Raw genomic sequence first — 27500 nt, forward strand, 5'->3', positions numbered from 1 at the left:
CCCGCGCCCAAACACACCGAGATCAACACCATTACGGCTAATTCATGAGTTCAGAGGATTATGGGATTGTGTTTACTGGCTGCATTAGTGTAAAACACAGCAGCGGTACGAGCAGATCTGTAGTTTTCCATCACAGAAACTCTGAGTGACTAAATCAACACATGAAGAATGTTCAGAAACCAGAGCGAATCTGGCATAATCGCATTTAAATATTTGCAAAATGATGAAATGCACTGAGTGTCTACTCTTAAACAAGTCATCATGCAGTACATATTTAATATAAACCACAAGGAAAACATGAGCGAAGTGAAGGAGAATGTGCATCACCGCTCTCTATGATCACATCACGAACACAAAAACTGGAAACAGAATGAATCTAAAATAAAATGGTAACACTTTACAATAAGGTTGGCTAATAACAACAATAGAGATGCACCGATATATCGGCTAATAATCGGTATCAGCCGATAAAAGCAAATTTTCACACTATTGGCTGAAAGTTTAAAAACAGCTGATAGTCAGGGCCGATATATGCTGTCAATCAAAAGAAGGCAGGAAAATGCACTGCATTTGTGATTTATGTAAAGAAACCAGTTTGATGTTCAATATTAACAGTAATTATATGAATTAATAACATTCAGAAAGTTGAGAAATATTAATTTAATCTTCAGAATTTAGTTAATGTGTGATAATATTGGAGAATAAAGGTTTTATTTGCATTTCTTTCAAAATATAATAATTCAAAATATAATGATTAATTATTAATTATAATGAAACTATCATTCATTTAAAAGAAGCTATATAAGGCAGAACCCTGAAACTATCGTTATCGGCAGATATCACTCTATCGGCGGAGAAATGTAGTATCGGTGCATCTCTAAAAAATATATATTAATAGATAATATATATAAAGGATGCATGATATATCAGCCACCATATCGGTATTTATCGGCCGATATATGTCCATTTTTAAAGTTATCAGTATCGGCAGATATCACTCTGAATAATCGGCTATCGTATCGGTGGAGAAATGTAGTATCAGTGCATCTCTAAACAACAAGCAGTATTAATTAATGTTTGTTAATGTTAGTTAATAAAAAATAATAAAAATGTTAATGTTATAATGAAACACTCATATTTTAAAATATATGAATCATATCATAATAAAATATCATTTATTGTTACTACTGTAGGCTATTATGGGATCTCCTTCAATGCTTTCAGAATCTTTACTTTTTAAAATAATTTTGTTTCTGTATTTTTAAAATCTATTTTTATGTTTTATATATAAATATATATATATAACATAGGCCTATTTTAATGACAGTATATTTACTGAACAAAAATGACTTATTTTATTTATCAAAATAAACAGAAAATAGTACAAACTTTGCTAAAGTGATTCTTTTGAACAAGTATTAAGTATTTGTGTGCCTTTTACCCCATCACCACCTCATACATTTATAAGATTTTTAAACAAAATTATGATTTTTTTAACACAAAATATGTTGCTCCATCAATGTTCAATACAAACATATATATTTTTCCTGCAATCATACACTTTGAGAGTAGAGAAAAGCACAATTTTTCTTAAGGTGTGCCTTTAGCCCCATTGTACCCTACTGTTGACAAGTGTTTCCAATAAAATTAATTGATTTTTGGTTACTACAGATACTTCCATTTGACTTTATTATTCATATTTTCCATACTTTAGAATAATAAAGATGTATTGTGAGTCACTGAGGTTTTTTGGGAGGGTTTCACCCTAAAGCCACAGTATCACAACATGTCTGTTCCTTTCCACAAAGACTCGATTTTCCGCCTCAATCTGCAGCCTCATAGTGGAAATAAGTGTCTCAAAACAGAGGCAAAAAAAAAAAATCTTTATGAAGTCACTTCCATTACGTCATGCGCCTGTTATGTTAAACGGCGCGCGCTGTGATTGGTCGAGGGCTGCAGCGCTCGCGCGTGACGTCCCCGCTGGCGCACTATATGTACTTCGAGCCTGAAGAGCTCTGACAGCAGTGTGCACGCGAGGCGCGTTCTAGTCTAACAGCACAGGAGCTTTTACAGCCGCATTACACTTCAGAATGAAGCCTTGTTTGGTGCTCGTGTTCCTGCTGCTCTCTCTGCTCTGTCTGATGTACCAGGCGTCGGACGCGTGTTCATGCGTGATGTCTCATCCACAGGACGCGTACTGCAACTCCGACATCGGTAAGAAACCATGAGTGTGTGTGTGTGGGGGGGGGGGGGTTAAAGTACGAGAGCAGAGCGAGTTATTCATAATACAGTACACTATGCATATTATGTAACAGACCATATTTACTCCACATCAGCGCGCGCAGATGTTCTTCACCCGAGCGCGTCTGTTTTCCTAAAGCATTTGATAGCGTTGCGTTATAGCGGCGCGTTATCACACAGAAACGATTATCGTTAAAGCTCAAGTGCGTCATTGCGCGTTTAAGCGCAAACAAGACAAGCGTAAAGTTTTCGCGGTATCCATGGCAACAAACGCCTGCCAGCGCGAGCGCGAGAACGCTGGACGGAGATGTTGTTTTTTCCACACTTTTCCTCATATTTGATAAATGAACGCAGATGCTTCAGCGGGACAGTGATTCCTAAAATATACAGTTATGAGCATGTTTGGGGATTTCTGAAACAGTGATGTTAAAGACCAAACTCTCACTATCAACAGGCAGCAGCTGCAGCACTGCATTCCAGTGTTTACAGTGATTTTCTATGGGAGGAAACGTGAAACTTTGTTTGTTGAGTTCATGCTCTGCATCATATACTGAGTTTGGTCTTCTTACATCACTGCATTGGTGCATCTCAAGTGTTTCTGAATTTCAGAATATCTGGGAAGTTTTAATGGTCTTGAAGGGTTAAAATGAAGATGATGGAGAAGAAGAGTTCAGGACCAGCGCAGTCATACATCTGAATCACTGCAGCACATCTGCTCTGGAAAATGATAGAATCCAGCAGAAACCATCAAGCTGAGCTCAGAGCTCCTCAAACCGCGTCTGTCAGTCCATTCGCTGATTTTAAAAGAATTGAAATCAGTTCACACCAAGAACAGAAACTATAGTGATAACTACAATGATAACTATATTCACATCTGCACCAATGCAATATCGTTCTTTTTATTATAAACGCAGCAGTTTGCTCGAGCTCTTTAAAGCAGGATGGATTCTGATTGGCTGTCAGTGTTTTTATCGTTCATCAGCTGGAAAAAAATCGCTCTGAAAGTGATTCCAACGATATTGTTCTTCTGTGTCATTATCGTTATAGTTGTGGTGTGGACTTCACTATTCTCACAGAGTTAAGGCTCGTTTACACCAAAAACGATAACTATAACGATGTCTATAACGATAACGATAACTATAACGATATCTATAACGTTAACTATATTAGCATCCCCACCAGCGGATGATATCGTTCTGTTCATTATTAGCGCTGGAGTTTTATCGTCTGTCTCTTTAAATGCTCAAGCTCTTTAAAGGATGGATTCTGATTGGCTGTCAATGTTTTTAGTCGCTCTGAAGGTGATTCCAACCACACTGATTTTGCTCAGATTTGGGGTTCTGAAAACATTATAATGGGCTTTACTTCTTCTTAAAACACTTTCTGGTCAAAGAATGTAACGACTCCTTCATCCTTCTCCGCTGACATCATCAATCCCCTTTCAAATATTTTATCTCACTATTTCAGCGTTTCATGTTGACTTTAGCGTGTCATGCTACATTTAACGCCTCTCACTTTGGGTTTCCTCGTCTGCGCTCTGATGGGGAATCGTGGGTCGGACACCCACAAAATCCCGTTTCGAGATCCCGCTCATGAGCCGAGTGTGGAAATGGGAGCCGGACTGTCTGGTTAAGAGGCCACGTATGACTTGCATACTGATGATGTGTTTGTGGATAAACTAGATATTGAGATGTCCCATAAAATGTGACTTTGGCTTTGTGCTGGTATTCATGCTGTATGAAAGGCAAAGACTGCAGCTATTGTGAGCATGTCTGAATCGGTGGCCGGACGCCAGGCGTGCAGATTTCCTCCAGTACTACAGAATGCAGAAGGCTTTGCTTTCTGCTGCCATGTGTAACATATTTCCAGGGGCATCAGATGGAGCGATGGCTTCTGGGTAACAAAGAGCCGTAGAGAGCGGAGCATTTTAAACCTATATGAGGCGAGATACTCCGCTCATACGCTTCTACATTATGCACAATTAATAATGCACCCAAATCAGCGAATGAAACGCAAAAATTAAAGTTTTCATTTAGCCGAAAATAAGTTGAGACTTATTTTTAGGAAGTTTCTATACTTTTTAATGATATAATTACGTTTCAAAAACTGAAACTGAAAATAATGTTTATTTAATTATCAATTAATTCTTCAAATTCAAAATGAACATGCACATAAGGCAGTTTTTTCCACTTCAAAATTTCACATTTTTAATCCAATAACACCTTGCCATTTAACTAGCAATTTCAGAGTGAAAATTGTTTCTACACCAAATTTTTGTACGGTAAATAATGATGACATCAGTAAAAATTAAGTAAAAATATAATGAATATGTAATATAATGTATATGTTTATTAGAATCATAGTTATTTTTTCAACCTAACTAAGAAACTAATTTCAGATAAAACTTTTATTGAAATATTTTGGTATATTTTCGTTTATTTTCGATGCATCACTATGCACAATTATTAATGCTTTGTGACTATAACAATAACTATAACGATAACTATAACAATATCTAGCTTATAACAATAATTATATTAGCGTCCACACCAGTAGACGATATCGTTCTGTTTATTAAAACCACGCTGCAGTTGTGTCGTTACGTTTCGAAACCTGAAACCAAAAATAATGTTTATTTAATTATAAATTAATTCTTCAAATTTATTTAATAATCAACAAACTAAGTTGTATCCAAACATTAAATTGCACATAAGGCAGTTTTTCTACTTCAAAATTTCACATTTTTATTAAGAGTGAAAATTGTTACTACACCAAATTTTTGTACATTAAATAATGAAGAACTCAGTAAAAATTAAGTAAAAATGTAATGAATATTTAATATAGTGTATATGTTTATTAGAAACAGTTATTTTTTTTACCTAAGAAACTAATTTCAGACAAAACGTTTTTCGAAATATTACGGTATATTTTCATTTGCTGAATATTCGGTGCATCACTATGCACAATTATTAATGGTTTGTGACCATAACAATAACTATAACAATGTCTATAATAATATCTATCACGATAACTATAACGATATCTATAGCTATAACGATAACTATAACAATATCTATCACGATAACTATAACGATATCTATAGCTATAACAATAACTATAACAATATCTATAACTATAACTATAACAATATCTATAATGATAACTATAACAATATCTATAACGATAACTATAACGATATTTATAGCTATAACGATAACTATAACAATATCTATCATGATAACTATAATGATATCTATAACGATAACTATAACGATAACTATAATGATAACTATAACAATATCTATAACTATAACTATAACAATATCTATAATGATAACTATAACAATATCTATAACAATAACTATAACGATATCTATAGCTATAACGATAACTATAACAATATCTATCACGATAACTATAACGATATCTATAACTATAACGATAACTATAACAATATCTATAACGATAACTATAACAATATCTATAACTATAACTATAACAATATCTATAATGATAACTATAACAATATCTATAACTATATCTATAACTATAACGATAACTATAACAATATCTATAACGATATCTATAGCTATAACGATAACTATAACAATATCTATCACGATAACTATAACGATATCTATAACAATAACTATAACTATAACGATAACTATAACAATATCTATCACGATAACTATAACGATATCTATAACAATAACTATAACGATAACTATAACAATATCTATAACTATATCTATAACTATAACGATAACTATAACAATATCTATAACGATATCTATAGCTATAACGATAACTATAACAATATCTATCACGATAACTATAACGATATCTATAACAATAACTATAACTATAACGATAACTATAACAATATCTATCACGATAACTATAACGATATCTATAACAATAACTATAACGATAACTATAACAATATCTATCACGATAACTATAACGATATCTATAACAATAACTATAACGATAACTATAACAATATCTATCACGATAACTATAACGATATCTATAACAATAACTATAATGATAACTATAACAATATCTATCACGATAACTATAACAATATCTATAACGATAACTATAACTATAACAATATCTATCACGATAACTATAACGATATCTATAACAATAACTATAATGATAACTATAACAATATCTATCACGATAACTATAACAATATCTATAATGATAACTATAATAACTATAACAATATCTATCACGATATCTATAACAATATCTATAACGATAACTATAATAACTATAACAATATCTATCACGATATCTATAACGATATCTATAACGATAACTATAATAACTATAACAATATCTATCACGATATCTATAACAATATCTATAACGATAACTATAATAACTATAACAATATCTATCACGATAACTATAACGATATCTATAACAATAACTATAACGATAACTATAACAATATCTATCACGATAACTATAACGATATCTATAACAATAACTATAACGATAACTATAACAATATCTATCACGATAACTATAACGATATCTATAACAATAACTATAACGATAACTATAACAATATCTATCACGATAACTATAACGATATCTATAACAATAACTATAATGATAACTATAACAATATCTATCACGATAACTATAACAATATCTATAACGATAACTATAATAACTATAACAATATCTATCACGATAACTATAACGATATCTATAACAATAACTATAATGATAACTATAACAATATCTATCACGATAACTATAACAATATCTATAACGATAACTATAATAACTATAACAATATCTATCACGATATCTATAACGATATCTATAACGATAACTATAATAACTATAACAATATCTATCACGATATCTATAACGATATCTATAACGATAACTATAATAACTATAACAATATCTATCACGATAACTATAACGATATCTATAACAATAACTATAATGATAACTATAACAATATCTATCACGATATCTATAACAATATCTATAACGATAACTATAATAACTATAACAATATCTATCACGATATCTATAACGATATCTATAACGATATCTATAACAATAACTATAACTATAATTATATCTATAACAATAATTATATTAGCATCCACACCAGCAGACGATATCGTTCTGTTGATTAAAACCGCGCTGCAGTTGTGTCGTTACGTTACGAAAACTGAAACCAAAAATAATGTTTATTTAGTGAAAATTGTTTCTACACTAATTTTTTGTACGTTAAATAATGACATCATTAAAAATTAAGTAAAAATATAATGAATATGTAATATAATGTATATGTTTATTAGAATCATAGTTATTTTTTCAACCTAACTAATAAACTAATTTCAGACAAAACTTTTTAAAAAAAATATTTTCTGTTGCCGAACATTCGGTGCATCACTATGCCCAATTATTGCTGCTTTGTAATTAAGGATCAGTCCTTCAGAAGGCAGTTCAGAGCCGTTCCTGTCTGTCTCGTTTCTTTCTTTTGACTTCAAAGCGCCGGGCGGATGGATGATGGTGACTCATGTGTTTAAGTACCTCGCGCTCTGTAATCAACTCACGGGAGATGAATCACAAATGTGCAAATGTGCTCCTTAAATCATGAAATCACAGAACAGAGGAGGCAGAGACGGAGCAACTCGCACAAACTGTGAAAAACCATCAGCGGCTTCAGCGCCAGACCCACATTCCACATCTACACACATTAAACATGCCTTTCCCGCTCCATTATAGCAATTTTCTGCCAATATGGCCCCTGCACGGCTCCAGAATGAGTTTAGCAGTGCCGATCTCGCATGTAGCCTCAGTTGGCAGGGCTTTTGAAGGCAATTGAAACGCTCTATTCACTCTGGAGCGCCGCACTAAAGGCCTTTCAGGCTCCAGATTAGTGTTTTGCCCTACACTTTGGCCCCTGGAGTTTAATATCCCGCCAACGGAGGTCTGGTTCCCATCTGACGTGGCGATGGGGTGAGATGCTCTGGACGCAGTTAAACATCACAGAAACTGATACATAAATGGAAAATAATTTATGAATTTGGCAGATGCCTTTATCCAAAGCCACTTATATCACATTCACATTTGATCAGTTCTTGCTTTCCCTGGGAATCGAACCCATGACCCTGGCATTGCTAGTGGCAGGATCTACTGTTTGATATACAGTGTACATGTTCATTTTGTTAAAACTACAGCAAAAAAATGTTCGTTAATGACTTTTTTTTCCATGACTAAGACTATTTTTGGGATGTCGCATAAAAAACGCTGGATGGAAATGCGCATAAAAACATAAACTACGACAGAAACACATTTACTGAATAAATCCCTCACTACACTCACGTGACTTTGCTTCAGCAGAGGCTGTGATTGGATAACTGGAATAACCAGCGGACCAATCACATCACAGCATCTCAAATGTTGGTTTGGTGGTTCTGAAATGCCTGAGTCAAAGTCTGTCATCATTAAAGTTAAATTCGCAACTTTGAATGGAAAGACACCTACTGACTATCTCAACATGCATTATTGTTGACGAAAAAAGACTAAAACTTAATTTTAAAAAAATAAAATCTCTACACTTTCTAAAAGGACACATTTTCTGCTTGGTGTTTTGCTTAATCTTCTCAATCTGGCAACCATGCGCTCGCACTCTCTCTACACTGAGTATATGATCTGAAAACATGACAAACATGTATTTTCACAAGATGTAATATCAGTCTCTGGTGTCTCCAGAATGTGTGTGTGAAGTTTCAGCTCAAAATCCCCCACAGATCATTTATTATAGCTTGTCAAATTTGCCCCTATTTGGGTGTGAGCAAAAACACGCCGTTTTTGTGTGTGTCCCTTTAAATGCAAATGAGCTGCTGCTCCAGAACAGCTCAACAACAACAACAAAGCTGGAGAATCTCACGCAGCCAAAATGACGAAAGTGTTCAGCCTTACATTGTTCAAACCGGAGTCGACACTGATGGAGAGACTCAAGAAGAAGTTACAACTTTTAGACGTTTCTGAATGGTTAGTGGATAAATTGATGTAGTTGCTGTGGAGTTGATTCAACTCATCCACTAGCATGTGCCGTCATGTTCATCTTTTGTGTTGAATTGACCCTCGTTTGTGAAGCAGTCCGGCGTAAAATGACGGCATTTACAAAAACAACTCTTCATATTCTCTAAAGCAGCCCAACATGGCCCCGCCCCCTTTGTTGTGTGTTCTCAGGGGCGGAGTTTATGTAAATTTTAGGGTTTGTGATGTCATTAATCCAGGAAGAGGCTCGTTGTAGTCCCTACCAGCCATTTGTTGTAATCCTTAAAAAGAAAATCTCTCTCTTTGCATTGAACTTTGAGCGTCGTAACTTTGCAGATGTTGTTTATGATCAAACACACTAACTAAAGTTAAAACAGTGAAATCATAATCAACGATGATAAATATACTAGATGAGTAAATGAGAAAAATAAAGCATGCAAATGAGTTTTCTTAATTAGTGCTTATAGGTGAAAGTGCAATAATTCTGATAAAAAGTTAATCAATGATTTTGAGCAAAAGTTGAACCATTTTGCAGCATGACTAAATTAGTTTTCACTGACTAAAACTAGAAGAAAACTTCCAGACTTTTAATCAAGTAGAAAACAGGATGTTTTGACTAAATATGGTCCAATATTGAGTTTCCCAGCGACTCCTGATCTGGTTCGGCTCGTCGGCGTGAATCACTCTCTGCAGAGGAGGATTTCTGCGCGTTAACCCATTTACCTCTCTGAGCGAACGGCCACCTACTTTCCCGAATGTAAGTCAGAGTGGTGCGCGGCTCATGAATATGCATGACTCACAGCGGGCGCGCGGCTCTGGGCTTTCATGTATGATTCAGAGGGCTTATGGAGGGGCTGACGCTCTTAAATATAGCCGCGAGGATCGACGCCCGCGGGCCAGACGGAGGGGTGGACAGGTGGACATCATAGCGAGTTTGGAATTGGGTTACATAAACATTCGCAGGCGCTCAGGGAGGTCGAGGAGTCACGGGAGAGTTCCAGAAAACCGGCACAGCGGCTCACAGCCAATCAGAGCGCGGCTCTGGAGTTCAATGGCATGACCTCTGAACCCTGAGCGTTGATGAAAGGGTCAAACCTATTAGAGAACAGTTTCTGATTAAATGCTTCTGTTTCTCTGGGACGGCAATCATTTGTGTCACTCATAAACCGAATATGTTTTGCCCTCAAAAGGTCACATTAGTTAACTAATAACTGAGCAACACATTCATCTGTTGCAGTATTTAACGTTAGTTCATGAAGAAGATCATATTAGCTCAGGTGCATTAAATAACATCTATAGAACGTTCTATTAACGTTACTGGAGGAACGTTTGTTGCCAGAACGTTCCCTGTGAGCTGATAATGGCGGCAGGAATGAACTTTTCCTTTGTTTTTTTCTCACCGGTCTGAGGAATGTGAGCCTCAAAGAATTCCGGGAAGGAAATTCCAAGAGATAACAAGCATTCCATTTCTCTCTCGGAGCAGGTGACCCGCAGACGGGCGCAGGAACTGCCATTGACCGCTGTAAATGAGGCGTCCCGCGTGTGACATGAGTGAGGGTCTGCAGGACGCGTGTCAGGTTACCGACGGGAGACTTGTGTGCGTTTGCAGGGGATTATGGGAGAGAGGCCGCCCGTATTGACATGGCCTCATTCCGCGGTCTCTGAGGAAGCAGTCTAGTTCAGCGCCACACACTTCACACACTCTCTAAACAGGAAATCTGTCACACATTTAAAGTGGGAATATCTGAGGAAATAACCTGCTGTTTTATAATTGAAGAGTTTGGTTCCAAAACGCAATAACTCCATTTTGATTAATTTGAGTAAAAAGGTGTTTTCTTTACCAAGAAAGTGGCAAGATGAAAACCACTATTTTCTGTTTCAAACTTTCACATAGCATCTTTTGGTTATAAAAACATTAAAAGTTCAAATCTACATTTTGATTTTAAAAAGTTTATTATAAAAACATGTTATTTTTTTTCCCCAAAATGCAATAAATCCATGATACTTTTTTTTCAAAATGCAATTAATCCATCAATATAAAAGTTATTTTTCAAATTGAAAATACACAACAAAGTAAGTTGATTCACACATATATGACAGAGTCTAAACTTTGCCAATATTTATCTTATGTACAGACATTTTACTAAAAATACATTCAGCCGTCGCTCCCAAAATGAATTCAACGGGTCATCTTGTTAATGTTATAAATTATTTGTCATTACCGATTAAAGAGTATCTTGCGCCACCGCACTGTTAAATAAACACATTTGCCAAGTACATTGTTATTAAAATCGGCTTTTTAAAAAGCCTTCAATGTTTACAGTGGGTGGAATGGTGCGCTGTGATTGGTGGAGAGAGGATATATCGCGTTTTGGAGAAAAAGGAGACTGGCGTTTGTCGTGTTTTGGAAAGAAAGGGAGGGAACATGACAGAATAACACGACGGATATCGCATTTTGCGCAAAATTAATAAATGACTTTTCAATACTGACCATATACAATACTGATTTTGGCGGAAACTCGATTTTTTTGAAAATGGCGTTTATCGCGTTTTGGAACCAAACTCTTCATATATATATATATGTGTGTGTGTGTGTGTGTGTGATATTTAATATCTTATATAAAATATATTATATATACATTTATTATATCATGTTTATATATTTAAATCCAGAAATAAATATTTTTAAAAATAAATATATAAATTAAAAAATATATTTTTAAACAATCATGTCTATATACACAGATATTTGATAAATTATATAAAATAAATTATATATACATTTATTGTATATTTGTATATTTAAATTCAGAAAAATACAGTTAAAATATGAAAAAAATATTTTACAAATATTTTAAAACAATCATATCTATGTATATAGATATATATAAATTATATAAATATATTTATACATTTATACAAATACAGTTAAATTATATAATACAAAATTAATATAAAATATATTAAAAATGTATATATTAAAAAGGGAATATTTTCAAAAAACATTTAATTTATTTTATTTTATTTTATTTTATTTTGTTTTATTTTATGAAATGAAATGAATTGAATGTCTTTTGTGGTTATCAGTTTATGCCAGTACAGCCACAGTGGATCATGTTGATCATGTGATCACTCGTCTTCCTCAGACGGGATGAAATACTGCATCATAATGTGATCGAGTTGTTTTTAAGCCATAAAGCAACATAAATCTGACCGTCTTAGATATTTTTTCCCCACTTGTCTCAATGCATTCTGGGATTGTTTTATCTGTGTACATGTAATAGAGCACTAGACTTCTGAAACGGCTGCATGCTCCCATGATGCTTCAGTGTTGTCTGTGGTTGGGTCTGATCGTGACTCTGTGTGTGTTTGCAGTGATCAGGGCAAAAGTGGTGGGCAAGAAACTCCTGGACGACCGTCCGTTCGGAACCATGCGCTACACCGTCAAACAGATGAAGGTGAGCCGACGCGAACACCAGACGACACACACGAGCTGATGCTGATGAAACACATGATCGCAGCAGCAGTGAAGGTCGAATCTCTGCCCTAGACTAAACACAGGCCCGTGCCAAACGACAAAGACAAAACATGGCAGATGTTTGTCATGTGAACTACAGCGTGTTTATTCTCAGGCTTCCTGTATGTCACACGGGGCCGAATCAAAACAAAGGTTTATTTAGATGTGAAATAAATCGAACACAGACAGATTGCTGCACACGGGCGTTTGTTGACTGTGTTCGTCTCGTTTGTCTGCTCTAGATGTACAAGGGCTTCGACAAGATCCAGCATGTGCAGTACATCTACACACACAACTCCGAGAGCATGTGCGGCGTCAAGTTCGACATCAACAAATACCAGTACCTGATCACAGGTGAGACGCCATCATCATCAGTGCATCATGGGAGAAACCGAACAGCTCATCTTCATTATGATTACTTTCATATTTAAGAGCCGTACAGAAGATTCACAGCCAATAATATTTGACTAATTGGGGTTTTTAATGACGGCTAATTAAATGGATAGATATAAAATTGATTAATTTACAATTAAGAAGTTATTTTACACAGTATTTGCCCAAATATAAAAGATACAACTAAGAGAAGTGTATGTTATATAAATATAATACTGTATATAACTATATATAATTTGTATATACATTTATAATAAAAATTACATAAAGTATTATTTCATATATATATATATATATATATATATATATATATATATATATATATATATATATATATATATATATATATATAAGTTTATAAATATATAAATTAAATATACACACTCACATATGTATGTTTAGATATTTAATATAACAATATAATTTTTTTAATATAAATTTATAATAAAATTAAAGTATTATTTTAATATATAATATTATAAAGTTTACATATTTAATATATTATGTATGTAACTATATAATAAAATATTATAATATTATTAAATATTTTATATAAATAAAAAAAAATAGATCAAGTATTATTTTAATATATATAAATTAAACATATACATATATATAGATATTTAATATACCGTATATACATTTAATATTTTTATATATATTTAAATATAGAAAATACAGTTAAAATATGTGAAACATTTAATATTTAAAAAAGATAATATTAAAAAGGGAATTTTTTAAATAACAATCACACATTGCAATTTAATTTGAATAAAAATTAGATAAAGTATTATTTATATATATATATATATATATATATAATATTATATAAGTTTATAAATATATAAATTGAATATACACACTCACATATATAAAAGTTTAGATATTTAATATAACAATATAATATTTTTTATATAAATATATAATATTATAAAGTTTAAATATTTAAATGAAACACATATTTAATATATTATGTATGTAACTATATAATAAAATATTATTATATATTATATTATTAAATATTTTATATAAATTAAAAAAAATTAGATCAAGTATTATTTTAATATATATAAATTAAACATATACATATATATAGATACTTATTATATATACATTTATTATTTTATATATATTTAAATATAGAAAATACAGTTAAAATATGTGAAACATTTAATATTTAAAAAAGATAATATTAAAAAGGGAATTTTTTAAATAACAATCACACATTGCAATTTGAATTTTTTTAATTTTAACAATATATTATATTGAATGACATTAAATTCTTCTCGTATCTCTTGAATTGCTTTATAGTTATCGGTCAGTGTCAATGCCCTGAATGTCGTGTGTGTTTATGATCAGCTGAGGCTCTTGATAGCGTCTCTCTCTAGTGTGACTGAGATCATCTAGAGATCGAACAGAGCATGTGACGCACAGCTGTTCTGCTGCAGGTGATAATAAGACACAAACCGGCTAACTGGTTAATCTAACCCGAGAGAGAGAGAGAGAGAGGATATTTATGAAGGAACACTAATATATCTGATGTGTTCCCATGTCAGTCACTGAGGACTGAGTTTGACCTCTGCTGTGTGTGTGTGTGTGTGCAGGTCGTGTTCATGACGGGAAGGTTTACACCGGCCTGTGTAACTTCAACGAGCGCTGGGAACGCCTGTCTCTGGCTCAGAAGAAGGGCATCAACCACCGCTATCAGCTGGGCTGCAACTGCAGGGTGAGTGTCACGCGGTTCCCATCCATCACGTAAAGATCCAGATGTTTGGACCAGGATTAAACCACTGGTTCAGAAGCCAAGCTTGAAGGGTTTGGACTCAGATCTGAGACACAGAACCACTGGAGCGCAGGTTATCACTGGATCTGAGCGGCGCTTTATATCGCTACACACATGCAGATGTTCGCTTAGCAATCAAAATCTAACGTCTTCCTTTAATAACACTGACACTTGAAGAAAATGCATGCATATTTTTGGCCACAAATACCAAGTGCATCTCCATAAAGACTTTACGAGGCTTTACGACGACAGACGCTCTGGCGGATAAAAGAGGATTCGGTTCTGAATGACCCGCATTCATAAAACACCTGGAAACATAAAGCTCCGCAGGCGCCTTTCAATCCGTCTGGTTTCATTCACACACGTTTCAAAAGCAAACACAAGCGCTGAATGAAGGCAGGAGCTGCTGGGTTTTTAAAATTAACAGACCTGCACAAATAAAATGAATACCGCATGGCCGGGTAGGGTGGCGTCTAACATCCTAATCCATAAAATAACCGTAAAACAAGATGATTTAAAGACATTTAAAGTTTTATGATAAACTGCTTTACCAGTTTCAGCTCAACCAGGCGCCGCCCCTTTATTCTGCATATGAATGATAAGGAATATTGTGAAGAAAACTCCAGATGGAGGCGGTTCAGAAAGACAGATGAAGCCTCTCTCAGTTCACTGTGAAGCAAACACACTTTCCTCTGTTTGCAGATTAAGCCGTGTCACTACCTGCCCTGCTTCGTGACCTCCAAACACGAGTGCCTGTGGACGGACATGCTGTCCCACTTCGGCTACCCCGGGTATCAGTCCCGCAACTACGCCTGCATCCAGCAGAAGGAGGGCTACTGCAGCTGGTACCGAGGGATGACCATCCGCGACAAAGTGACCATCAACACCACCGACCCCTGAACCCGCCCTAACAACAATAACTAACTGCCCCACCTGATCTTCCTCTGTGTAATTAGACAGAACCACATCGGATCACGTGTGTTCAGCAACGGGTCACGTGAGGCCTGGAGCAGTTACCCAGCTAACACAAACACGTTCTGAGAACGTTTCGCTAACATTCCCGATTCGGAATGTTCTCTGAACGTCCGGTTTTTAAATGTTGAACGTTGAGGGAACATTCCATCGTATTATTCTTCAAACATCATGGGAACGTTACTTTTGAATGTTCTCTGAACAAACATTTAAAAAACATACAACTGAAACGTTTCAGAAAAAAAGATGTTAACATTATTAAAGTCCAGATCAATTTGAACGCACACACTGGAGGAACGTTTGTTCGTAACGTTCTGAGAACGTTCCCTGTTAGCTGGGTAACCCCAAACGAAACGAACTGATCCTCATTAACACGACCCACTGAGATATGAAGTAATTTATGAATGCAATAATACTGCTCTTTTATAGTGATGTATTGCTTTTAAACATGATTTAAATGATATAAATTGTATATGTACGCAGATAAACGTCATGTGCCAGATTTATACTGTTCGGTATCTATTTATGATGCTCACTCTGGACTGTGCTGAAACGTTGGGTTTTGGTCATTTAGAAGTGGTCGTTCCAGCACCAGCGCAGAGCGACGCCTGAGCGATCCGTGCGTTTGATTCTTTCCTTCTTGCTGTTTATGATATAAGCTATGAAATTGTGACTAGTATTTTTTTATTACTTTAAAACAAAGATTATAATCAGTAGATAAATATTCTTCATATCAATGTGTTTTCTACATCTAGACCGCGCTGATGAGAGAAATCTAATGCTTCATCAATCCATTCTGAGAGTACCGAATATGAATCAAACAATAATCATGCATCAATATTGAAGTAATTCAGATCAGAACAGCTAGAATAATCGTTTTTATCACTAAACTCAAGTTATTTCATCAGATATTCTGCTCCATTCCTCCGTTGGAGGCTGAGATCAGACGGAAAAGCATTTAAGGTTTAAGTGTCTGAACACTAGTTAACCACTGGTTTAAGTGTCTGAACACTAGTTAACTACTGGTTTAAGTGTCTGAACACTAGTTAACTACTGGTTTAAGTGTCTGAACACTAGTTAACCACTGGTTTAAGTGTCTGAACACTAGTTAACTACTGGTTTAAGTGTCTGAACACTAGTTAACATCTGGTTTAAGTGTCTGAACACTAGTTAACATCTGGTTTAGGCATCTGAACACTAGTTAACATCTGGTTTAAGTGTCTGAACACTAGTTAACATCTGGTTTAAGTGTCTGAACACTAGTTAACCACTGGTTTAGGCATCTGAACACTAGTTAACCACTGGTTTAAGTGTCTGAACACTAGTTAACATCTGGTTTAAGTGTCTGAACACTAGTTAACCACTGGTTTAGGCATCTGAACACTAGTTAACCACTGGTTTAAGTGTCTGAACACTAGTTAACCACTGGTTTAGGCATCTGAACACTAGTTAACCACTGGTTTAAGTGTCTGAACACTAGTTAACATCTGGTTTAAGTGTCTGAACACTAGTTAACCACTGGTTTAGGCGTCTGAACACTAGTTAACACTGGTTTAGGTGTCTGAACACTAGTTAACCACTGGTTTAAGTGTCTGAACACTAGTTAACTACTGGTTTAGGTGTCTGAACACTAGTTAACTACTGGTTTAAGTGTCTGAACACTAGTTAACATCTGGTTTAAGTGTCTGAACACTAGTTAACATCTGGTTTAAGCATCTGAACACTAGTTAACCACTGGTTTAAGTGTCTGAACACTAGTTAACTACTGGTTTAGGTGTCTGAACACTAGTTAACTACTGGTTTAAGTGTCTGAACACTAGTTAACATCTGGTTTAAGTGTCTGAACACTAGTTAACATCTGGTTTAAGCATCTGAACACTAGTTAACATCTGGTTTAGACGTCTGAACACTAGTTAACATCTGGTTTAGGCGTCTGAACACTAGTTAACATCTGGTTTAAGTGTCTGAACACTAGTTAACATCTGGTTTAAGTGTCTGAACACTAGTTAAGTTCTGGTTTAAGTGTCTGAACACTAGTTAAGTTCTGGTTTAAGTGTCTGAACACTAGTTAACTTCTGGTTTAAGCGTCTGAACACTAGTTAACTACTGGTTTAAGTGTCTGAACACTAGTTAACTACTGGTTTAAGCGTCTGAACACTAGTTAACTACTGGTTCAGAGTAAAAACATTCTGTCTCAGCTTCCAACTCAAGTTTTTATAACAGTATTTTGTCTGCGTAACACAAACATTCTGCTCAGATCAGACCTGTTTTACTCTCATTGAAGAGGCTGAAAGCTTGTGTGTGTGTGTGTGTTTGTGTGTGTGTGTGTGTGTGTGTGTGTGTAAAAGAGAGAGATGACCATTTTTCAAATAGCAGCTTTTCAAGAATGTTTTGATTTTTAATTTCTCTGTTTTATATTTTTATAATAAAGATTGTGAAAATGGCTCTGTGACTATCTCGTCATTATTATTCTCGGAGGACTAGTTAAAGTAGTTAAAGCAGTGACTCACCATCTGGGTGTGGTTAGGGAAGAAGGTTTGCTCATTGAGCGGGAACTTCTCCGGACCCAGAGTGTGGTAGAGCTTGATCATGTGAGAGAACTGCAGAATGAAGACACAAAAACATGTTCCTGAGCCATTCCTTATCATCTTCCATCAAAACTCACTCCAGCTCGAAAATGACTTTGGTTACATTAACCTGAAGCCTATAAAAGTATTTTGCTAAGATTTTACAGTAAGTTTCCATTAGTTAACGCTCGGGAAGCATAGAGTGGCTTTTTTTTAAAGAAAATATATTGATAATGTATGGTCTGTATAATCAATAATTATACAGAAATGTTTTGATTAATATTTAATGTAATGTAATATAAATACAAATTGAGAACTTTTAACACATTAGAGTATCAAAGAAGCGCTGTACGCACCACCCAGGGTTTGCTGCAGAAGTTATAGATGGAGAAGAGCGAGTTCACGCTGGGAACGGCGCCGTAGTGCAGGCCGATCACGAGGTTCCTGAAGTCCTCGCCCGGGGTCATGCTGTAGGCGTGCTGGCGAACCAGCACAAAATCTGGCTTGAACGATCTGGAGAGAGAAAAACAAAAACGGACGCACAGAATCATTAAAAACCAGTAGAAATGAGGATCGCTGGAGCACGTCGGCTCATAGAGGTCATTATTACTGTTGACCCTTGTGCTGAACAAACCAATCTGGCGTTCCAGGTCAGAAGGTTTCTTTTTGGTAGGCCTCACTGATCTGAGTCTCAGTTTCAGAGTGAACAAATGATCAGAATGTTTTGTTCTTCCAAAGTCAGTGAGTTTTAGTCCAACGCATTAACATTAACTAACATTTTCAGGGAAAAAGAAAGAATGAAAGAGCAGAACGTCTCCAGAAACAGACGATCATTAGAGACTGAACAGAAGCTCTTGGAGGAACGCAGAAGAATGTGCAGCACATGATCCACAGCAGCTGCACCATCATATCTGTCACTGCGCTAACATGTGCTGAGAAACACACCGATAAACGCACAAAACCTCATTATGTACATTCACTGTCGTCATCCTGGACTGACGTGACATCAACACATTTTCTCCAGTCGTTGAAATAGTATTTAAGATTTATTTTGGCGTTTTTGCCTTTATTATGATAGGACAGTGATTAGACAGGAAGCGAAGTGGGAGAGAGAGAGAGGGGGACGGGATCGGGAAAGGACCACAAGCCGGGACTCGAACTCGGGTCGCCCGTACTGCATTGGCGCTGCATGTTGGCGCGCTGCCCATGAGGCCATCGGCGCCGACGGCAAAATTTTTAAAGCAAAATGCATTTACTTGAGAAGCGTTGATTGTATTTCGTCTCTCTGCACTGATATTTTCACCTGTTCTGATATAAACAAGATAAAAACAAGTGAATAATCTGCCAGTGCAGAAAGACAAAACACTGATATTAAACACACAATCTATGAAAACAAGTCTTGGTATCGTATCGTCCTTACTCCAAGGATTTTTAGATACTTAAACTGGAAAACAAGACAAAAATACGCATTAAGAACAGGACTTTTTTGCAGTCCTTAGAAAATGAGCAGCTTTCATCAGAACCGGATCATGACGTGTGCAAAACAGCTTTAGTTTGTTCATTATCAGGTTTTGTTTTAATGAAAATGATCAAAAGTGACAGTAAAGACATTTATAATGCTGTTCTTTTGAACTTTCTATTCATCAAACAATCCTGAAAAATAAATTATATCACAGTTTCCACAAAAATATGACTGTTTTCAGCATTAATAATAATCATAAATGTTTCTTGAGCATCAAATCATCATATCAGAATGATTTCTGAAGGATCATGTGACACTGAAGACTGGAGTAATGATGCTGAAAATTCACAGGAATAAATTATATTTCACTATATATTCACATAGAAAACAGATATTTTACGTTGTAATATAATTTCACTGTATTTTTTACTGTATTTTTGATCAAACAGCCCCGATCTTTGCCTGCGAGGCTGAATTTCAGCACTGCTGCACACACACTATTAATAGAGGCCTTTATTAAACGAGTATAAGATGTCTGGATAAGTGCGGCAGGTATAAATAATCACATGTGTCTGGCAGATGACGGTCATCTGAAGCCGAGAGAGGCACGAGTGTGAGGAAGGACACACCGCCGTACAGATGAGGTTTATTAATACAGCGTCTCGAATCACATGACCCGAGCGCCAGCGGTTTCACAGACTTTAATCAAACAGAACCTTTTGCTCGGTGGAGAGATGTTAAAGCTCTTCATGTTTAGTTCGTTCGTGGATGATGTTGCTGGTTAATGTGATTCTCTTCATCCGTGTGAATGATTCAAACACACGGACGCTTCAGACAAGACGAACGATTGTGTTTCCACTGAAAGCTCATTTCTGTCTGGCTGAAACGGTGGAAAACAAGCTGGAAAAACAGTCTGGAATGACAATCTGCTTCCAGACAGGAATGATCTGAAGCTCTGAAGGAATCGATTCATTCAGCACAGACTGATTCACTTTGTAATAAACGAATTTAAACTATGAAGACAAAACCTTGAATAATCTCCTAAAGTCACACTAGCTGAAGCTGAACGAGTCACTTGATGACATTAACCAATCACGCGCTCTCTGAGGGATGATGTCGTCACACACCTGACCACTTTGGTTCCTCCTCGGATGGCCTGCATGTCCACCGTACAGCCGGAGTTCACGTACGACGCCAGATTGAGCTCGGAGAACTCGGCCTGAAACACACACCGCAGCTGATTAGAGTTCATACACTCATTCTGAGTTAGTCATGTGACTCGTGTTACCCATCAGCCCTTGGTCAGACACAGATCAGATCACACTGAGCTGAAGAAAACAATAAAAATAGAAAACATAATGAGTGTTTTCAAACAGGTTTCCGTTGGCCACGCCTCCAACTCACGCCATTGGTCGGTTGAATTTCAGCGTTTTAATCAGGTTTTTAACGGCACCGAATCACAGACATGAATTACAGATTTCTACAGTCCATAAACACAAAATCAACAGTATTTTGATGCTGTAAACCAGCGTCACACAATAACTTCCGTTTTATTTCCGCCCGCGAAATTTTCCCGCCATTTTGAATTTTTCTAAAGCCTATTTTAGCGAACTAATTTGAGGTTTTTCGCCCGATCAGAACCAAATTAGAGCAGAAATATTCTCTGGAGTTTGAATATTAATAATTATCAAAAAAAGTTGAAACTTCGATTGACGGTCGCTCAAAAAACGTACGATGTGGGCGGAGCCACTTTTACTAAAATGGCTGTAACTCGTGAACGGAATGAGACATTTTCTCCAAACTCGGAACACATGTCTACGGGATCAATCTTTGGTCACAGTAAAAAAAATGCAGCGATTGGCCACTAGGTGGCGCTATAACACGAAAAAAACCTTGAAAACAGCTATAACTGCGCAACCATTAGTCCAATTGACTTGAAAATTGGCATGCAGTGTCTTGGTCCAAGGGGGCATGATGGTCTATGAGGACATTGATGTATCTCGAAAAACATGGCCGCCATCGGCCAATGAAATTTGAGCACCTATTAGACAAGGTTAACGGAGGCCGATCGGAACGAAACTCGGTTGGGCATGTTCGACTGTCTGTAAGAATTTTGAAAGAAATCAGCCACTAGTTGGTGCTAACGAGTTTTACGCCTCTGCAATCATGTGATGTTTCGCACATACACACAATATGCATATCATTTGATAGATCTCCTCATGCTGAACAACTTTGCCTCAAGAACTAATGCCGTCAATCAAATCATTCATTAAATATTCACGATTATGTAAAAAACTACTTTTGTGAACTAGTCCTAGGTTTTTCGCCCGATCGGAATAAAAACCGGTGCAGGACAATTCTCTGGACTCTCTAGATTAATAATTATGAAAAAAAGTTGAACTTTACCCTTTGGGTCGCTATAACAGGGTTAGGGTTAGGATAATGGGCGTAGCTAAATATACCCAAAAGCCTATAAATCCTTAACAAAAACTCGGAACTTCACGAAATTAGGTGAGCATGTGAGATTCTAAACAAGCATGCCAACTTTTATGGAGATCGGACCATAGGTGGTGCTATAACTGTTAAAAAACATATTTCCTTTGTAAATTACGTGTTTTTACCATATTTTCATCTATGATCTAAGATAAAACAATGGTATTTTTGATATTTATATTTTTTACACCATATAAAACACCAAAATAATAACATCAAACGGCCATTTATGCCAAACACTCAACATGAAGTACAGAAGCTCAATAGTTTGGGACTGGAAAGATTATGCGTTTATTTGTCGTCTCAGTGAGAAAACAGCTCGACGACTCCACGTAAACATCTGTGCTTTAAACACACACACACACACACACACACACACACACACACACACACACACACACACACACACAGATGAATGTCAAACAGCAGTTAGAGGACACACACATAAGTCACTCCTATTGGCCGGCTGGCATGGAGGCACTCGATTGGCCGGGAGCACGGGAGGTGTGCCAGACTCGCGCTGCCATGGTTACGGTCCGGGTAACGCATTCAGGCTTCTCTTGCTGGGAAAGGAAAACAGGAGAAAGTCCAAGAGACAAACTCTGGATGTTTCCTTCCCTCTTCACCTCCACGACTGAGAGACGCTCGTCATGCAGATGTTTGAGCGCTCGTTAGCCGTAATGAGGAGATTATTAGAGTGAACAGCAACAAAAATGATGCATTATGGGAAATGAAGTCTTTTCATGCTATATAAAAGTTTGAGTTTTTAAAGAAATTAATACTTATATTCAGTATAAGGATGCATTAAATTTATCAAAAGTGACAGTAAAGACATTTATAATAAGATTGTTTCAAATAAATGCTGTTCTTATTCATCAAATAATTTCCACAAAAACTGTTTTCATCATTAATAATCATAAATGTTTCTTGAGCAGCAAATCATCATTTCTGAAGGATCATGTGACACTGAAAACTGGAGTAATGATGCTGAAAATTCAGCTTTGATCACTGGATATAAATTAAACTTTACTATATATTCACATAGAAAACAGCTGATTTACATTATAATAATATTTCACAATTTTTACTGTATTTTTGATCAAATAACTGCAGCTTTAGTGACCAGAAGAGACTCTTTCAAACACATTAATAAATCTTACAGACCCCAAACTTTTGAACATTAGCTTGTGTGTGTGTGTGTGATCATTCCAAACACACACACACACACACACACACACACACACACACACACACACAGTCCTTGGTGCTTTCCAAGTCTGCGCTGGCGTCATGATCCCATCTGGAATCCTGGCAGGTATTTTTGGAGCCGAAGCTAATGGGTGTCATTAGGGTGAAGAATGCAAGGTGCCTTTCACCCGATCACATGACCAGAGCTCATAAACACTCACACACACACACACACACACACACACAGGACAAAATAAGCTCATCATCATCATCATCATATCTGTACGAACAGTCTCAGTGGTGAAATGAGACGTAATAAACTCGAGTTATTTTAGTTTTCTATATTGTACTTCGGATAATGTTTTCATGTGGAGTAATGAAGATGTTTTTATGGTTCTAGTTCTAGTTCTGCTCTGAGTTTGTGAAGAAAATGAATAATGCTTGAACTGAACGGACACACATCTGGAGCGTCGGATCGGTTCCAGATGTCTGATAAAGCTCAGCTGAGGACGGCGGTCTGCTCAGCAGATGTCTGAGAACATCAGGACGGTCAGAACAAACAGCAGGACCTCCCAAGACTGCAAACGTGTCGTTCGCTCGACTCCCTCTGGAGGGCTGGAGCGTGACGCGAGCACAAGAGCCCGTTGTGGGTCTGAAGGGTCTGTGGAGTGTTATTAAGATAAACCTCGGCCTGGAGAACACAGATAAACTCACAGATGTGCACTGAAATGAGCGAGAGTGTTTGTTTAAACTCGATGAATAGAATTAAATGTAAATAACTGAGGTCTTCTGGTTCTATGACCATCATCAGCTGGTTCTGGAGTGTGAGCCGCAGACAGCGAGTGTGTTTGTTGTGTCTGAACGGCAGCGCTTACTCAGTCGAATCACAGATCTACAGATGCTATCGGCGCACGTCTGGGGAAACGAACGAACATCTGGAGCCGCTTTCATTCATTCAGCTCACCTGCTCCACACGGATCTCGTACTCTCCGTTCAGCTTCCTTCCTCTGAAGTACTTCGCCCTGAAAAACAACACGGGAATGATGTTACTGGAGCAGAATCTGTGCGTCATCGTCACTGAATGATCCAGAGCTGATCTCAGATCTGCCACAGAACGTCTCGTCTGTTCCTCTGAATTCAGCGTCACATTCATTTCATCTCCACATCCATCAGCTGACAGGACGAGCACACGCTTCATTTACACTCGATTAACTGCAGTGACTTTGACCCTGAAGGACAGAAAACACTGGAGCATTCACTTATTATTATTTATAATATTATTTTTGATTATATGTTATTTATAAATTATTATTTATTGATGTTTTTATTATTAATTATGTAATTATTTAAATATTAATATTATTTAATCATAATCTATTTATAAATAATTACTATTTATTTAATTTTTTATTTTATATTTATTATATACAATTATTTTATTTGTTTATTTTGTTATTATTATATTTATTAATTATAATGTATTGATGTTATTACAAGTTGTTATTTATTATTAATTATATTAATAATAAATATAAATATTATTTAATAGTATTAATATTAATAATATTTATTAATAATAATAATAATATTATTATTCATTATTTTAATTATACATGATTATTTGTTGATTTAATTATTGTTTAACATGTATTTAGTATTTATTATTATTATTATTATTATATTTATTAATTGTAATTTATTGACATTATTATAATTTAATATTTATTATTAATAATAATAATAAATATAAATATTATTTAATAGTATTAATATTAATTAAATTCTCTCTCTCTCTCTCTCTCTATATATATATATATATATTTATATTATTTAAATATTATTTTATATTTATTATTATATAAATAATAAATATAATTAATATAATTTATCAATATTATTAAATAATAAATATACTTATACTAATATTATTATTCATTATTTTAATTATACATGATTATTTGTTGATACATGATTATTTGTTAATTGTCATTTATTGACATTATTATTTAATATTTATTATTAATTATAATGTCATTCTTTTAATAGTATTAACATTCATTAAATTCTATATATAAATTATTATTTATTTAATTATTATTATAAACTTATAATTATATAAATAACAAATATAATTTATTTTGTTATTAATAATAACATTAATATTTATTTAATTTATACATGATTATTTGTTGATTTAATTATTGTTTAACATATATTTAGTATTTGTTGTTATAAGTTCATTATTAATAATAATATATTTTATTTTTATAATATTTTTACATGTATTTTTGTTATTTTGTTATATTATTATTCATTTAATTTCAATTATAAATTATTATTATTTATTTTATTAAAATGTATTATTATTAATATTATTATATAAATTGTTTACTACTTACATTTGAGTTTTTTATATTACTAATTTTTTTAAATTAACTTTTTTATAATACAAATTTTTTAAATTATATCTATTTATATAATTCCTCATATTTTATTGATGATTTATTATATATTTACGTATTTATTTCAGTCTCGACTTCAGTGTGTTTGAGCTGATTCAGGCTCTTGGACACAGGAGCAGCTGGTCTCCAGCAGAAGCTCTCAGGGACGAGGCGTGAGGAGAGAGAGAGAGAGAGAGAGAGAGAGAGAGAGAGAGAGAGAGGAGCAGCGCTGACAGCCGGACAGAAGCTGTGATTGTGTCCTCTCTCCGAGCAGCAGCGCTGGGAACGAGGCCGCGTCTCCCAGACACTCTCTGACTGCAGTCAGGAATTCCACAGAGGAAGAGAGAGACAGACAGACAGACAGATCTCAGCCTTTTTCCCAATTAAATGGCGGCCGAGACGTCCACAAACAGTAGCAATGAGTTTCCCAGACGCCGACGCCTGACTCAATGTATCTCTATATATCCCGGAACATTCCGGCTCATTCCACATGCTTCACATTAACTCACAGGATCTGATTGGACAGATGTTTACATGCTCCACCAGTACTGTGGTCTGATGTGTGCTTCTCTAGCGCCACCTGCTGGTAAAACACCGGTGCTGTGATGGACTCTCACTCCCTCTAGTGGTCAAACACAGTTAGTGCTTCAGCTGCTCTCACAGACCCTCTCTATCCAGCCATTCAAAAAATATATTCACATTATATAGCTTCATAATATGCATGTTCTTCAGGGTTTAATATTGTATTTATATGACTTTTCTATTTATTTGTGGTTATGGAATAATTTTTTTACAAATTATTTTTAACTCACAAATTGCAATTTCTCAGCAGTTTCAACTCAATAAAATATTTCAGAGCTTGGCATAACTAGAAACTAGATATATTCATTGTAGCAATTTCCATGACTTTTTTTGTAGATTTTATTAATGTATTTGATTTTTAAAGATTTTATTCATTTCTGACTTTTTCAGATTTTTTTTTTTTTACTTTTTCAGATTTTTTTTTTTACTTTTTCATATTTTATTTATTTTTTTGCTTTTTCAGATTTTATTAATTTAGTTGTTTAAAGATTTTTATTAATTTCTGTGACTTTTTCAGATTTTATTAATGTAATTTGATTTTTAAAGATTTTTATTAATTTCTGTGACTTTTTTAGATTTTATTAATGTATTTGATTTTTAAAGATTTTATTCATTTCTGACTTTTTCAGATTTTTTTTTTTTACTTTTTCAGATTTTTTTTTTTACTTTTTCAGATTTTATTTATTTTTTTGCTTTTTCAGATTTTATTAATTTAGTTGTTTAAAGATTTTTATTAATTTCTGTGACTTTTCAGATTTTATTAATTTATTTGATTTTTAAAGATTTTTATTAATTTCTGTGACTT

At 34.9% G+C, this 27500-nt stretch overlaps 2 protein-coding genes and 1 long non-coding RNA gene across 13 annotated transcripts in view; 2 read left to right on the top strand and 1 right to left on the bottom strand.

Moving 5' to 3' along the window:
* LOC125246171 overlaps positions 1-18407 on the top strand; it is a 31262-nt gene extending 12855 nt beyond the window's left edge. For all 6 annotated transcript variants that reach the window (XR_007179760.1, XR_007179765.1, XR_007179763.1 and 3 more), the window contains exon 2: positions 16926-18407. This is a non-coding gene — a long non-coding RNA (uncharacterized LOC125246171). The remainder of the gene's footprint in view (positions 1-16925) is intronic.
* The window catches only part of syn3 (synapsin III), a 51042-nt gene that overhangs the window by 17508 nt on the left and 6034 nt on the right, over positions 1-27500 (bottom strand). For all 6 annotated transcript variants that reach the window (XM_048157080.1, XM_048157081.1, XM_048157079.1 and 3 more), the window contains exons 3-6: positions 24637-24694; positions 21119-21210; positions 18886-19042; positions 18473-18562 (exon numbers count right to left, since the gene is read on the bottom strand). In XM_048157080.1, coding sequence (XP_048013037.1) covers positions 18473-18562; positions 18886-19042; positions 21119-21210; positions 24637-24694 — 397 coding nt within the window. The remainder of the gene's footprint in view (positions 1-18472; positions 18563-18885; positions 19043-21118; positions 21211-24636; positions 24695-27500) is intronic.
* Positions 2002-16910, top strand: LOC125246170 (metalloproteinase inhibitor 3). The gene is made up of 5 exons (XM_048157083.1): positions 2002-2214; positions 12673-12755; positions 13057-13168; positions 14812-14933; positions 15693-16910. The coding sequence occupies exons 1-5, from the start codon at positions 2091-2093 to the stop codon at positions 15888-15890; spliced, it is 639 nt and encodes a 212-aa protein (XP_048013040.1). The 5' UTR covers positions 2002-2090; the 3' UTR covers positions 15891-16910.

This window comes from Megalobrama amblycephala, linkage group LG14 (genome assembly GCF_018812025.1).
Source record: "Megalobrama amblycephala isolate DHTTF-2021 linkage group LG14, ASM1881202v1, whole genome shotgun sequence".
NCBI classification, from domain to species: Eukaryota; Metazoa; Chordata; class Actinopteri; order Cypriniformes; family Xenocyprididae; genus Megalobrama; species Megalobrama amblycephala.

Bases quoted from the DNA above. Each gene is read 5' to 3' on its own strand.
- LOC125246170 (XM_048157083.1), top strand. From the start codon at position 2,091: ATGAAGCCTTGTTTGGTGCTCGTGTTCCTGCTGCTCTCTCTGCTCTGT. The intron at 12,756-13,056 runs GTGAGCCGACGC...TGTCTGCTCTAG, and splicing joins ACACCGTCAAACAGATGAAG to ATGTACAAGGGCTTCGACAA. The intron at 13,169-14,811 runs GTGAGACGCCAT...GTGTGTGTGCAG, and splicing joins ATACCAGTACCTGATCACAG to GTCGTGTTCATGACGGGAAG.